This window comes from Perna viridis, chromosome 9 (genome assembly GCF_037379345.1).
Source record: "Perna viridis isolate PV_CMFRI_1.1 ecotype Kerala chromosome 9, ASM3737934v1, whole genome shotgun sequence".
Taxonomy (NCBI): Eukaryota; Metazoa; Mollusca; class Bivalvia; order Mytilida; family Mytilidae; genus Perna; species Perna viridis.
In genome coordinates this window covers 20681072-20697929 of record NC_142453.1, presented here as the reverse complement: position 1 = coordinate 20697929, position 16858 = coordinate 20681072, and the positions used below count along the sequence as shown (strand labels likewise).

The following is a 16858-nucleotide window of genomic DNA, read 5'->3' as shown; positions in this document are numbered from 1 at the left end:
ATAAATAAAATGGACAACGGAACAAACCTTTTCTGTGCAAATAAGTATTGCAATACAGAAACAAGCCTTAAGTTTTGGGAAAACTCCTTGATTTTCTGTACTTTCATCCTCATATGCTATTTTTATGATTTGAAAACCATTACATGATGAGAAAAAACATAAAAAAATACTGTTTTCAGTGCTCAGAGTGTGGAAAAAATCTGTGTCTTGATGTAGCAGAACACAAGGCAAAATTATCCTTAATCTGGGGGAGCAGAACAAGTATTAGGTTAATTGCTGAAGAATCAATATCACATGTTTAATTTTAATAATTCTTGTATTTTTTAATTCCACACACATAGAGCTTGCCAACAATTACAAGACATACACAACGTAAAAAGTTCCCTTCTCCTTGAGGGTGCACTATACAGTTACATTAAGGCGCACTGTTTCGCACACCAAGTTACCCCCGTCAAATTTTGTAAAACTTGAAATTAAAAGTTGAAATTTGGCGGATGTAGGAGAGAATCTAATACGACGGGGGACTGAAACGTCCCGGATACCATTCTTCATTTAAATTACACCTGTTTACCATTACATATATTACATCTGTCTATGTATAAATGCTTAACAAGTTACAATAACGAGCTGTATTTAGATTCATTTGAAGTTAACCCTGCTTTTTTTCTTCTTGTGTTATCCCTCTTTGTACAATTTGACGTTTATTTAATGTATTCAAAATTTAAAAAAAAGATATGAATTGATTCAGTACATGAGTACATTGATTGTGAAAGACCAATTGCCTAAATATATAAGTTTGTTATTTAAATGGTGCACTATACATTTACATTAAGGCACACTGTTTCGCACAACAAGTTACCCCCGTTTAATTTTGTAAAACTTAAAATTAAAAGTTGAAATCTGGCAAATATATTGTTTAAATGTAGTTAAGCATTTATACATCCTGACTAACAAGTTCCGTACACTAAAATATATCCAGGAGAGGCATAAATGATGCTCTAAAACGCTATCTCCGCGGTGCTTCGGGGGGGGGGTGGCTTCGCCCCACACCCCCTGCCGTAATTTTGCCTACACTTCAATTTGGCCTCAGCTACGCGCCTGGACACGAATCAGTGGAGTATTTACTCTTGAACCAGGATTGTTAACTATACAACATATACTTATCTGGTAAAAAAATCTATAAGTTGGTTATAAACACTCATCTAAAGAATTTTTGAAACAATGCTTAATATGATGACAGGCCTATAATTGCCCACTTCTAAAGAGCCATTTTTCATTCTTATAAAGTGGTTTTTCATGCATTGTGGTACAACACTTGAATTTATTTGCAGTTACAGGTTTCTTTATAATATAAATAACCTCTGAATTAAATGCTATTTCTACTTATCGACCGGGAGGGAAAATATGGTTATAAGGGTCTACCAACCCCGGGAAGCGCCTGATTTCGTTCCATAAATTTAAATCCCTGATTTAATTGAAAGACAACCAATGTCAACGGAAGTGAAATTGACCAATCAAATTAAACTATCTGAATACATTGTAATTTCCCCTCCATGTCGAACATACAACAAACTTTGTGTGCTGCAAAATGTCAAGTTATAAGATAGGAGTGAATTTAAGAGTGACTGAGAACAGTAATCAGGGTGGACGGAAGTATATGGAAGATACTCATGCCATTAGATTTGTGAAAAATGACGAAGGTGGCTTTGAATTCGCTTACTTCGGTATTTTCGATGGTCACGGAGGTGGTGAAGCTTCAAAATTTGCCCGTGATCACCTTTTAGATGAAATCACCAAGTATGAATGCTTTTGGAATGATAATGACGACGACGTATTGCACGCTATCAAATCTGGATTTCTCGACGTACACTTCGCAATGTGGAGGGAAGTCGGTATGTTTGAATGTTGTGTATCGTAGCCATGTTTGTTTACTGTGTACTAACGTGTGCGTCTGATGAATGAAAGGTCTTGCGTATTTTTATGACCGATAAACGATATTTTACATTACTTAAAGGCCATTTCAAATTTATTATTTTCATTTGTGATCAACTGAGGAAATGAAATGCCCTCATAGACTTATATTTTTAAATCCGCAAATTCCGCGCCCTTTCGATCCAGGTCAAAGAGGCACATTTGGGGTGTTTTATTTACATATTGTCATCGATAGAAATGGACTTTTTCTTTGAAAAGGTGAAATGATAACTATGCGTATTAAATTGAGTACAGTGATTCTATTGAATATACAGTTGGTAATATAATGAAATGTTGCCCTACATGTAGAAAATTGTGTCAGTTTTTTAATAAGTTTAATTTTGGATATGATGCAAGATCCAGACTGCATTTGTTTACACCCTTAATGTAGCTATTCCCTCCATAATTTGTGTTTATTTATTTCAGATCAATGGCCAAGGACATCAAGTGGGTTCCGTAGCACATCAGGCACTACAGCAAGCATTGCAATTATCAAGAATTCTAAACTTTATATTGGACATGTTGGTGATTCTGGCATTGCATTGGGGTTTGATGACAGTGGCAGCGAAAAGTTCATTAGACCAAAAGGAACTATGTTGACAGTGGTTTGTATTAAAAGATTATCTCAGATGTTTCACTTGACCAATTAATTTTTTTTGTCATATGCACTGAACTCCATTAAAGACATTTTTGTGCATTGTGGTTAAACTAGAATTGCAAAATACCACATAATGTAAGACGAAAAAATTTGTATTCAAAATCAAGACATACATATCATGTAGTATACTTAAGAATTATTTTTCTAAAAAAATTCAAGAGTGACCATTTTACTTATTGAGTATAGAAATGCAAAGTATTTTTTGGGAAACAGCACTTCCAATCAGGGCTCAAGCTACTTGAGAAAAAACAGGGAGAAGTGGCTCCTCTTTCAGAGAGACACTAGCAGTGATTTAGCTAGCTCTCGTCATTTTCGCCATTTACGAAAGGATTTCATAAATGACAAAAATGTTTTAGATCGTTTTCATCACTTAAAATTTGAAAAGTGTATTAAAAAAAATCCATTCAAAAAGTATTTCGGATAAATTATCGTCACCTCAGATAAAAACTGTCAATCGAAAGTCAAATAATTTCACCTGGCCTTACGCTCTGATAAGTTTATGACCCCAAGCTTGGTAATTACCTGGTCAACCAGGTGTGAAATACATTCTATTATTGTTAACCTGGCATCCTTGATATGTGCATCATTAATAATCCTTTAAAATAATAACAGTTTATCAATCGATTGATCATTAGGACCACAAAAGATAATCCTAGGGTTCTCACTCAACTTCAGCCGGTCGTTTTCGACCGACGACAAAAGCCTCGAGTTGACTCAAAACATTTCTGCTCTCAAGTGCATTTAAAATGTGACTTATGTATGTCCTTATTTAGTCATGTTAAATGATTTATTTCATTAATGGATACTGACCGATTTAACTCTCATATAAAAACAAACCCTTCACAAACCTCGCAACATATATAGCTATCTATTTTTAGAAATTTAAATGCACACAAAAACAATGTCTTCGATGTGTGACTGGTCATCTCATGGATTTCAATTAATTTGAACGCAATAGTGGGTAGTTAGGAAGTGTTAATCGACGATAACTTGAAACAAAATCACAATGATGACGAACGTCTTCATTTCTACTCATGATCTGGGGTCAGAGGTCACCAAAAAATTACCACCCAGCAGTAAGAGATATCAGGCAGCAACCACTTACAGAGTGCAACATTCTACATTTGACTATGCCAATGTGGCCAACCTCCTTTCTATCTGTCTAGTTTCTGCGTTATCTTTTGGTGACTGAGAGGGGATTTAGTAGGTACTATCTAATCAAGACCTACCTTAGGAACAGGCTCAAGGTTTCATCAATCAATTCTCTTCTAAAGATCTGTCTCCATCCTTGTGATTTGAGGAGTTTTAGGTTGAAGAGGTCTTTTCAGGTGTGGTGTTTGGCAAAGGACAGGAGGATGGATTTTCTCTTATTAGTTGAGTGTCAGGTCATACCATAATAGTAGCTTATGTCAAATAGTAGCTATTTTTAGACTGAATGCATCAAAGCTTTGTCATGATGTAAAAAAAATTCTATTTTACTATTTTTTTAATAGTAACTATTGTATTTTATTAAGTAACACTGCACTAGGGAGAAGTGAACATGGTCACGCATCATTTACTATTTTATCATTTACTAATGCTTTTTAAAATTATGTGTTTATGTTATTTACATGCACACAATACAAGCAAGCATTTTCATTTATTCATTTTCTTTTATTGAGATATATATTACTTTCTCTTTAAGCTACATATGTAAGTTACTAAATATTTTGGGCAAAATGAAATCAGCCTGCTGACGGAATGATTGACTGGATCATATATTTATGAAATTGAATTTCTAATCTATACCTCTACCCCTTACCAAATTTATTACAGCAATATTAATATATGATTGAGCAAAGCAAAGCTTCTTGCACTGCACTGTCATTTGATTTTGTCTTTTTTTAACAGCACTTGAATAGAAACATTCTTCAGTGACATTCTGTTGGAATTTTCATTTTGTTCATTTTTTTTTCCTGATCCCACTTATTCCATAATGATTTCTTGTCAAAATATCCTGTCTCTTGATATAAGTTGATCAAGAGTATCAATAATCATGTAAAAATTTTATTACTGACAAATCAAGACTGAAACTTTATTGACACATTTTGTAGCGGTCAGTACGAACTCGTCTCAAGCTTAAAAAATGTTTCGTTGAAATGGATAATTAATTGTTCTGTTATGAAACATGAAGATCAAAAGAAACGCTTCAGGTTTTCTACCGAATTATCAGTTGAATGAATTTAACTAAAGTCCAAAGAACCCGCACAACAAATTTGCACGTTTCGTAACAAAATGTGAATGGTAAGACTTGAATTATTGTAAGCTGAAGTGAAGAATGATCATTCTGTATCTTTACTTAAATGTTTGAAACAAAAAGGTGATTACAATACTTGCTTGTAACCAATAATTTGTTAGATTTTGAAAATTTTTACGACTTACGAATTTTTCTCAAACGGGCACCATTTTTGTTTGAATTGCTATCGGAAGAGAAATAACTCTGGTCAAATTACTTCTAAAAGACGGAGTACAGTCCCGATGATGGGCAATGTCTGAAAATGAGAGGGCGACTTTACTTAGCTTTTGGTTTCATCTGAAGGCGAAGTGAGTGACTCCAGGGCAATTATTTCGAGTCCTGTCCAATGTTATAAACATGTATGTTGCTCAAGGAAGACTGTTATTGTCCTGTTAATACCATATACATGTACATTTGTATTTACATGTTTGTATAGTGTGACCACATGTAAGTCATGACTATTGAAATAATTGATTTCACCACTCTTTATTGCAGAAATTAATTAGCCTTTTAAGGCCAAGTCTGAAAAGTTTTTCCTTTTTTGGAAAGGGAATAATAAATTTTTATGGTTGATTTTGAAGGACCACAAACCAGATAGTCCAGAAGAAAAGAAAAGAATTGAAGAATGTGGAGGGCAGGTGGTTGCTAAGTCAGGAGTACAGAGGGTTGTGTGGAATAGACCTCGCTTTCAGCATCAAGGACCCATTAGAAGGAGTACACCTATTGACAAAATTCCCTTTCTAGCTGTGGCTAGAAGTTTAGGTATTTAAAATGACATCAGGTAGTTGTAAGCCAGAAGGCTGATTAAATTCTATGACACTTAATTTTAAAATGAAAAAGGCTTTTTTAATGTGTTTCTCTAAGGTCTCAGTTATTAAAATGTAAAACATCATGTGGACCTAAATTATGTGGTATACTTCAGTTTATTTCATATTAAGTCGTAAGTGTATAATTAATTGTAGGCAAAGCCGTCACAATAGGAGATAGTATTGTGACGTTATTACTTCTGACAAATTTTCCACTTACAACTTTCTGTGAAATTGACCAAGGACTGCTGGTAACCAGTACTATTAAGTCCTCTACTACTCTAGGTGGATAACTATTAGCACAATGTGACACAAAGGTTTCCTGATACATGTACATTGTATCTGCACATGCACAGCATATTCTTATCAAACTGAATACAGATCATCAGACAGGGATTCAAAGATCATAGGTTAAATGTGTGAAGATTATCAAGGATTTTGTTTTCTATGAAATGCAATTAAGCAAACTAGTATCCTAAATCTTTTAGCCAAATGAATGGTGAAGATTTTGTCCAGGTTCTTGTGTTTTTGCCTATTCTTAGAAACTTTACAAATTATTTTGAAGTGTTTGATACAGAAGTACAGTCCAACCTCACTCCCTAGAATTTGATAACTTGAACATCCAAGATTTCTCCAACACACGCAATTTCTCGAATACAATTTGAAGTACCAATTTTTTTTCCTATGTAATCAATTTAAATGATCTTGTATTTCTATTGGACTGACTATTCGGTCCGTTCAGTAATAAATCTTTGAGAAAAATCCTCTCGAACTCATTAGCCATTTTGTCAGCTTTGGTCATAAAGGGTGTGAAAAATTGAAACCTTATGATTAATCAAATTGTCATTTTTGTAAATTACTGATAATATTAAAGCCATCACTTATTGGACAGTTTTAATCAAATATAGTTTTGGAAGTAAGCAATTTCTAATGATTAAGTCGAACTCAAACCCAGACCCATCGAAACCTGTAAAATTGTCCCGGGTCCGGTAAATACACTTTGCTTGTCGGCCCGGGTGTCCGATGTTTTTTTCTTACGTTAAAGAAGATTTTCTCAAAACTGAAGTGGTTTTTGTGAATAATAAAACTAGAACGTTTTAATAATTACGTGAATTAGTCTACAGTCTAGCGAGATAGTCAATCAATTTGATTGTAAACAATAATATGTAACTTCCGGTTCATTCGCTACACGTCATTTCGTCCTTTGATATATCGTCCCTTCCGTTGTCTCGCTACTCGTTTACATGTGAAACATGCGGTCATTATATTGTCAAAATAATAATGAAAAAAATAATAAAGTATATTTCTTTTACATCGAAATTGATAAAGATTAATAATTGAATATCTGATAAAACAAATCTTCATTTGACAATGATGATGATTATGAAGACAGTGAATGTTTTGACTATTAAGATGAAATGTTGAATTTGGAATGATTATGTTTTATGCCAGAGATTGAGAATAGATTTTATAATTTAATAACAATACTTTATTTTAAATTTAAAAAATCAACAATATATAATACAAAGAACTCAAAACAAAGTACACGTTTCGTTTATGAAGACTCATCAGATACACTCTAGCCAAAATGAATAATGGTGACAAATTAACAAATTCAAGAGCCAATACCCAGTAGTTTTAAAATCAGCTTGATAATAAAATGTACTTGGAGATTCCCACCCCCCATCAAAAATGTTAGCGTGTCGATAAATTGTTCAGAGTTTTTTCGGTCAGACAAGTCATCACCTTGTGTCTGACCAAATGTCAGATGTGCTTAAAAAAATTTCGATGGGTCTGCAAACCAGCCACGAAGAAATCTGGAAATAATACGAAATATACCAACTTCAATTTCTCTAACTCCTGATAACTTGAACACATTTCAATGGTCCCTTGGAGTTTGAGCTACCAAGGTTTGACTGTATGTATAAACATTCAAAGTGTCATGTGGAATTATTTGAGCCTACATGTGAATTAAAATTTATCAAGATACATTTCGTAATCACAAGACAATTTATTTTCATACACTCTCTTCATTACATTGGTGCTCTCAAACTTTGTTTTTATAGGTGACCTGTGGAGTTACAACTACCTTAACGAACAGTTTGTAGTTTCTCCTGAACCTGATGTTTCTGTTCGTACTCTAGATCCAACACGTGATAAGTGCCTTGTGCTTGGTTCCGATGGACTCTGGAATATGGTAACTGCCGAGGAGTCTGTTTCAGTAGTAGTTGATTTAGAGTACCATTTTGAGTACAAGGTCATCAACGATCCCGTATGTATTAATTAAACCTTTTTTTCCTGCTGAAAATCTACACTTCTAAAATAATTTAGAAAATCTGTCTATATTTGCTTTTGTTAGGTAAACTAAACCATGCAGCAGATATTCTATTGGACTTCTAATTCTTTTTATTAATTTGATTGACAAGTGCTTGGTTTGGTTATCTCCCCGTTTTAAAAAAAATAGATATTTTCCTTTTTCCAAAAACGTTATGTGTAGTAAACTAAATTTACTGATTCAAACCTTAAATGTTCATGTTTTTATTTTGAATAAAAGTAAAGTTTGTTTTAAGTAATAATTTACAATTTTTTTTTAAGATAGTAGAAATTTAATCAAGGGAGGTAATCTCTTTTTTTTTTAAATCAAGATTTGTGACCTCAGAGATTACCTACTTAAATCAAAACATGACACATGCTTGGCTTGCTTCACTTGCATTTTTTTTTCACCTTGACAGGATTAGAATTTTGTCCTATAAGAATCAGATATTTATTTTAAGCCATGTATTAGTAATATTTTAACATTGTTTACAATGTAACCTCCTGCGAAGTAAGGCTAGGGTGTTTAAAGAATTGTCCTATCTGTACACCTGTTTACACATCTCGTAGAATATAACATGCAGGGGTGAAAATTAGGAAATACAAGCTAGTAGCCCAGATCATTTTTTTTTAAATATTTTTATACGTTTTAACAAAATTTTATCCAAAAGACTGAGTAGCCAAGCTCAAAATCTAGTAGTCATAGGCATAGGCTAATGGGCACTGTTAATTTTTATCCCTGCCGTGATTTTTTTTTAAAAATACATATATTATTCAAAGGAATGTTAATTATCTTGTTAGTGTAAATATAGGAAGATAACAATTTTTGAATCGCTGCAAGGAGAAATATATGAATAAGTCTAGGTGAAGTGAAGCAGAAGTATTCTGTATTTCTAGTTATTTTTATAGTACTGCTTGCTAGTATATTTCATAAAATACATCTATTCCCATCTCGTATACAAATGCATAATGAAATACCTTCAGTGTGGCTTATAGGAACTGTTTTCATAGGAACAAAAAAATACAATTAAAGAGGATATATATATTTAACACTGTTAGATGATACAAAAGAAAAGTACAGTGAAACTTGTCCAAATCAAACTCAAATTTAGACGTTAAGTAGCACTCCAGTTAAGAATCATGCAAAATGTGATTCATGGGTGAAAAGCCTACACATTTTTATTTTTGATATTTCGTTTGAATGGCCACGATAAACAGAAATTAACATTCAGTTTTTCATATAACCTGTGTTCTTAGGAGATAAAAATTCTATGGAATGCACTGTAGAATTCAAAATTAAGGGAGATAACTCTGTAAGTGACACTAAAATACAATAGAAACTGTAGGATTTTCAATATGGATTATATTCTAAGAGCAGACAGATTGGAATGAATAATTATACATGTCATCATATAGACCTGTAAAACCTCTCAATAACAAAAATAAAAATATGTAGCCTTTTTTAGGGTGTAGCACATTTTTCAGATTTTGCATGATTCTTACAAAGACAGCTACTTAAAATGTGTTTGATTTAGAAAGGTCCTTGGTTTACCTAGTTTCAAAATACATTAAAATTAATATAAATGGATTTTAAAAGTGTCTGATTTAGACAGCTTTTCATATTATTCAGGAATCAGTATAGACAGGTTTTACTGTTTGTCCTCAATTCATGTACATGTAAGTATCTTCTGTTATCCAACAACTTGGATTAGATTGTACATTTTCAAGAAAATAATTGATTATGTATTTTCAGACTGCTCCAGTGTCATATTGGATAAACCCAGCAGAGAAACTTGTACAGAGAGCCCTGAACAAGTGGAAGTCGAGACTGATGAGAGCTGATAATACAAGCTGTGTTGTTGTGCTCATTGATCCTCTTGGACCTAGGAAACTTTCACTTCTGAAAAAGGAACGTGAGGAAAATATGCGAAAAATGAGAGAAAGCAAAGAAAAACAGCAAGTTCAGGCCGCTAAAATGGCCACAAGATCTTCACCAAGAAAATCAGTTGATGCTGATTCAGACTCGGTCAAAACTGAAATGAAAAAATCCCATCCTGCCAAAATCAGTCCTCCTAGTCCTAAAAAGCTGGGTGATTCATGTCATAAAAATGTGGTATCTCCTATTTCCGTCGACAAGACTAGACGGCTTTCCATTCCTAATTCTATGGAATTTGATCTGGATGATAGTATCCAAGCAGCAAATGTGAACAAAAAATTACATTTCACTCCAAGTACTTTACATGAGAAAATGACTAGAGCTGTTGATATTTCTGATCAGATTTTAACGCAAGGAAGTGCATCAGCCCTGAAGAAAGCTGCTGAGGCATTATTACCAAGTCACAAGGGTATTTCTTTGAAAAAGATAGATGATCAAGTTTGTCCAGAAAGTGCCTCAGCATTGAAGAAAGCTAATAAAGCAAGCACTAAACTGACTGATATTCAATTTAGCAATTCTACTGTCACAACAAATTCACATTTTACACGGACTCGTCAACGTCATTCATCTGAAGCCGTGTTGTCCTTGAGCAACCAATCTTCTAATCCTTTGACATTCTTAAGGAACATCAAGGGAAAATTCTTGTCTGAAAATAAGCCAGAACCTCATTGTAGAAACATACTAACAGAAAATTCTAAGCAAACAAATAAGGCTAATCATGCTCATGAACAAACAAAAACTAAAGGAAAAGATGTGATGCAATCCAAAGAAGATCTTGGTATTTGTGATACAGCAGCAGCTTTTAAGGTACGGACTAAACAGGAAATAAATGAACGTCTTGGACATGGACATCAACTCAGGAACAACAGCAACAATAACAGCACAAATAGTAAAAAATTAGACAGTAAACCAGTAGCCGCTGCAGCTCTTAGAAGATTGTCAACAGATCTTGACAGTGCAAAGCGTTCCAGTATGAGACTACGAAAGTCCTCTCACAGGGCACTCCGGTGTAAAAGTCAGACTGAAAATAAAAACTTTGTATCAAAGTTTAGATTACGAACAGGCTTGAAGAGAAAGAGAACATGTTCAGATGGTGCACCTCTGACAAAGAAAGTGTGTCGTAGTTAATAGTGCTAAGTTTGTTTTAACGTTATGCATTTTTTATGTGTATTCCCATGTTTTATTGCAGATATTACAAGGTAGTTCAGTCTTTCTAAAGGTACAAGTACTGTAGATGTATTAATGAAGGAATTGAATGACAGTATTGTGATTTTGTTCCAAAGGCATTCAAAACGCATTTACATTTAGAAGTTGTTTCCGTCTTAATATGTGAATATGCATTGTTTTAATTTAAACGTTTTATTGTGTTCAAATCATTCTTTAGACATGATTTTTCAATTAGAGAATGAGATATGGAGTTTTAATCCATAAATCAATTTATTTCTTAATGATTAGGAAGAGTTTTTTATTATATTGTAGAGGTACAGTGTAGATCTCCATTTTCAGTATGTTGAAGTAAGTGGACATTCGTACATGGTTTAAGTTACAGGGCCTAATCTAGAGGGAGAAATGAGCAAAGACTTTTCCTTGTTTGTGCTCACTTCTCCCATTTGTCTTTGATGGGGAGAAGTTTTTGTATTAGATTACAGAAAAAAATTTCAATATTGTTTTTTTTTCAAACAGAATTTACTAAAACTTCTCCTTGTCATCAATGTTTAGATTAGGCCCTGTAAGCTTGTGTACTCATTGTTGTTCAGTTCTTGTACATGTAAATTATTCAAAGCTAAAGAAGATGTAAAATTTGATGTATACATGTACTTGTATGTACAGTACACGTACATTTGTACTCTACAGTCAACACATTTTGATTTCTCCACTCTCAACAGTGGAAATGATGTGAATGGAGTCACCAATTCAAAATACATGTACAATGTATGTGTATAGTTTACTTCTGCCTTCATACCAAAATACAATGTATGTTAACTGATTCTTGAAAGTTTAATATTATTTCAGCATACATGTATGCAGAAAAAGTAATTGAAAAGTATTGAAATGATGCAATTTTATCTCAATTTCTACTTGGTGAAGACACAGCGGAGGGAAATGGCTGTGGAGAGTGGAGAAATTCAAAAATAGCTGTGGGGAGTAAAATTGCTGTGGAGAGTGGAGAAATTTAAATTTAGGTTGATGGTAGTGTAGATTCATGTGCATTTACATTTCTTTTAAAGTATCAATAAACCCATGTTAAGTTTTGAAGGAAAAAAAAACAGTAACTTTTCTGAATTATATTTTTTTGATTTAATTAATTTTTATTTTTTTCCTTCTTATACATGTAAATGTGATAGAAATTGTTTCAGTTGACCGTTTTGTTAAATACACTAGTTTATTTTACATGTTCACATACATGTACCTGAGGTTTTTAATTCATGCAGGTTTTAATTTTGTTTAAGTTATAAATTTCAATTGAAATGTCTGTTTTCTTTTCAATATATTCTTGCTTATGAGTATATCTGTAATTACAAACAACTTCTAACTCTGCACATTTTATATTGGTAATGGAAAAATCAAACAAAAAATAGTCTTGTTCCCTGCTACCAGCAAGCAAAATTCGGTACAATGTAGGTAAGTAAGGAAATTATTTTACCTTTGTGTTGAAGAGGAAACTTAGAATTTATGCTGCTTGAGCCGAATTGGCCATAAAATGTTAAGGGTAGATACATGTACATGTAGGGTAGCAGGATTCCAGGAAACACATTTTTTGCTCAATGATTACCTTTAAATTTTTATTTTCTAGAACAGTAAGGTTTCATCCAGTATTATATACCTTTTTTGTATTTTGTTTAATCTTTGTCTAAGTCCAAATACTCTTTTAAAGATACAATGTAAAATGTAACATTTTAATAGGGGCAGAAATTACCAAATTAGTTGGATTTTGAAAAACATGATCTTTTTTTATGAAAATTGTATTTTAGTTCCTGAGGTTGAAACTAGAAATTTCACTAATACACGTGTACATTTACATGTATGTATATAAGTCTTCAAAAAGTTGAATTTCTTAAAATGTACTTATTACATGTACATACATGTGCATGTTTATTGTACACATCTTTTGGAGAATATGATTTGGGTTTCCTTTAGGCCAAAAGAAAATAATGCATGTTTCCTGCTACCCTACCTACAAAAATGTACCCCGTTTTTTGTGCATACCCTAGACATTTTATGGCTCAAGCAGTGTCAAAGTCTACATTATTTACCCAGTAACTCAATGTAAAATGTATTTGATAAGTAAAGTAATTGCTATAGATAGCAGTGTTTTATCGAATGTTCCCAGTGTAATAAATTTTCAATAATTCACACTTTGAATTAAATTCTGTAATTTCACTCTCGCGCTTTCTCCCGCCAAAAACGTCACAACTTTGATATCAATCCGCCAATCACAGAATATAAAATTCATATTGAAAATATCCATAAATTATGAAGAAAATCTATATACATGTAATAAATAGGATAATCGGTTGGTGAATGACCTGAATATGATCACTCGTGCCAAGAATACTTGAGGATTTAACTCGTGCGTGGAACAAGTTCTGCACACTCATTAAATATAGGCATTCTTTGGCACTAGTGATAATAATTTTGGTTATTCACTCTTTCCAATTAATTATCCTTTTGATCCTTATCTACTACATATACCAACCCTGTTTTATCTTGCTGGTAGCAAGAAACAACACTTAATTTTTTTATTTTTTTTTTGGTCTCAATAAAACTATATTAGATACAAATGTAATTTTCAGTTGATTTGTAGATTTTTGCTCTAAATGTTTTAATATTACCAGAACACTAGTGTTGTGATTCTTTATTTTACTGTTTATTTACTTTTAATTTTACACTTTGGTTATACTCCCTTGTTGTTCCTGATATCTTACCTTGAATAAATCAACATCTCAGTTATGGTGTTGAATGGGTCAGGTTTCACTAAGCACCTTAAATTGAGGTAGTACAAGTACATGTATACACATGTACAAATAATCATATCCTTGTATATAAAATAATTCAATTTCTAGTGGTCTACTGATCTATATTTACTGATAAGGTGAGGGAGGAATACATGTAATTTGAAATATTTTATGATGCTCTGTCTAATCTTTGTGGAGACTTTTATAGAAGAGTTTCATGGTTTACACGTATATACATGTACATTTTTGTAGAAATTTTATCAATAACTGTGTTTTAATATCAATTTGAAAGGAGTTTGATTGATTAGATGCACAGTACAATGTACATGTAATGCATTTTTATTCTTTGGGATCAAGATTGAATAAACTTATTATGCAAACTGAAGTCTACACTTACTACATGTACATATTCATGTATGATACACATGCACTACTGTCACTGCATCTTGCAAAAATCCGGAAAAAATGCTATATTTTTAAGTAGGATATGGTTGATTAGAGATCTAAGAAGGTAGACCTAAGGTAAGAGACACAACTCTTACAAATCATTGGAATGTTTGTATTCAGCATTTGACATCAATCTCATGTAAGCATCAAAGTAACTTGGATTGATTTCATTCGGGTTTCAAGTGAAAGCTTGACAGGCTTTGTTGAAATTGAATATGACACAAACATATCACTGATTTCAAGAGTTATGTCCCTTACTCTAGGTCTACCTCCTTAAATGCATCATCTCTTTGTGATTCATCGATTGTAAACCAATGGAAATATTATTTGTTCACCTCTTTTCTCGTCACCTCCTTCAGTGATTATTTAGGGTTTTGAAATGAATTAAGGTTCAATTACCTCCCCTTGGGTTATGAAGGTATTTGTTATCTTGTCCAGTGTCATTGAATTACAGGTAGTCTATCCAATAATTCTGTCCACAAAACCAATGTATTAGATAAAACCTGATTTTGTTATTATTTATGTTACTTGTTACAAGTTATTTTTACCATTTGTTATCTGTAAATAAATTTATGTATAGACTCCAATGAAATTTGTTTATAGAAGTGAGAGATCTTTAATTCAGTTTTTATTTATTATTTTTTGTTTGAAGATGATGCTTTAATTACTAAATTGTTGAAAGAATCACAATTTGAGTGTTAAAGATGATTTTAAAGTTACACAGTATACAAATTGCATACCATTGGTTTTGGAACATGAACAATTATACATTTGTAGTAGAATTTAGGCCAGAAAAAATGTTTTAATTGTATTTTTTTATTTATTCAAAGTGACATCTAAAATGTGTCACATGCTGAGCCTGATTATACATCATGTACATGTAACCAGCTCTGCATGTAATTTAGCAATGTTTAGTTTGCATTACAAGTTGGTGTTTTTAGGCCATCCTTAAAATATTGTTGGTTTTATTTATTCACCTACAGGCTAATCATTTTGGAACTACCTACACAAACAATTTTGTTTTCATTTTCAATAAAAAGGGAAATTCCATTTTAACACAGTAACTATGAAGTTATTCCCATTCTGGCCACTTCTTACTAACCTACAAAATGTGCCTGTCTGTATTCAAATTTGATGATTGAGTAACAACAAACTAAAAAAATATTTATGAAGGCCTTATTGCATACAATCCCTAATTGGATAAAAATGCCTTTCTAGGGTCAGCTAATTGATTCTTAACATCCTGATATAGTATATACTAGTCATATCATTGTCAAAGGTACAAGTTATAACATTTATGACTACATGTACATGTATACACTGTTGTAGAAATATGGGTATAGTTTAGAGCATTGTGTTAAATGTGCCTTTAATGAAAGAGTAATAGAGAAATTTATGTTACTGAACTCATTCTAATTAAAACCTACAACAGTATTGTCACTAAAAGACAAGTCATCTGTCTTGATTTCAATAGTAGAACACACAATTATTTTGGTTGTTTTGATTTTTTATTTAAGTATCAGTCCACATAAAATTCAGGCACTACCAATGGTAAAGTGGTTCATGGTCAAGAAAAACCCACCAAACAAACGATGCTTTTTTAGTCTACATATGCTATACTTTCATATAACAGCTACCTTTTCTGTATTCAGATTTGCACTTTTGAGAAAATCATACATTTATCTCCCACTAAAACGAAATAAAGCCAAACTTAGAACGATAACTCTTGCAAAGTTCAAATTTCATGTACAATCTATATAATTTTTATCTCAAAAGTGTAACAACCAAATGAAAAACTAAGACTGGTTATGTGATCAGTTACTGTTTATGAACAAGAAATAAAACTGAATTTGGTGGGTTTTGACATGCATGAATCTCCTTCTGTCTGATTTTTAGAAAGACTGCTTCTTATGTCTGTATATTGATACCAGATTCTTTGTGGCTTTAGGTATTGTATAGTGACCACAGCTGAGTGGATGTTTACAACAATGATGTTAAATACAGCCTTAGGTGGATCCAGTGATCCCTCATCCCCCATTATGAATTTGAAAAATTATGAAAACACACACTGTATTTTTGTGTGTGTATATGCATGCATAAAAAGTGTTTAATGAATATTTTTTGTGTCCCTCCACCCCTTTCGGTGATTGTGTGGTTTCCACCACTTTTTAATTGTTTTTATCCATACCTATACAACAATTTTTATGAAGCAGTTTTAAAAGTAAACTTTGGCAATATTTGTCTATGCAATGAACAACTTTGACAATACTACTTCTAAGAAAGATTAAATTCTTGTTTGATTTTTTTTTACAAATGCCTATGGAACAATGAATTGACTGTATATTTGTACATAGACAACAAAAATGTTGATAAATTCCAAATTTTAAACTATTGTACAGAAAATGGAAGTTTAAAAGTAATAAATTTTATATTTTACCTCAATCATGTGTTTTGTATCGTTCTTCTATTCCCTATATTTTGGTGGAAGTGTTATGG

The 16858-nt window shown here is 32.4% G+C and overlaps 1 protein-coding gene across 1 annotated transcript; it reads left to right on the top strand.

Moving 5' to 3' along the window:
- Positions 1-1526: 1526 nt before the first annotated feature.
- On the top strand, positions 1527-14944 carry LOC148607272 (uncharacterized). Its single transcript, XM_088544479.1, has 5 exons — positions 1527-1892; positions 2398-2576; positions 5486-5666; positions 7777-7982; positions 9777-14944. Exons 1-5 carry the CDS (start codon positions 1589-1591, stop codon positions 11085-11087), a joined length of 2181 nt encoding a protein of 726 aa, XP_088400605.1. The 5' UTR covers positions 1527-1588; the 3' UTR covers positions 11088-14944.
- Positions 14945-16858: the final 1914 nt, after the last annotated feature.

Bases quoted from the DNA above. Each gene is read 5' to 3' on its own strand.
- LOC148607272 (XM_088544479.1), top strand. From the start codon at position 1,589: ATGTCAAGTTATAAGATAGGAGTGAATTTAAGAGTGACTGAGAACAGT. The intron at 1,893-2,397 runs GTATGTTTGAAT...TATTTATTTCAG, and splicing joins CGCAATGTGGAGGGAAGTCG to ATCAATGGCCAAGGACATCA. The intron at 7,983-9,776 runs GTATGTATTAAT...ATGTATTTTCAG, and splicing joins ACAAGGTCATCAACGATCCC to ACTGCTCCAGTGTCATATTG.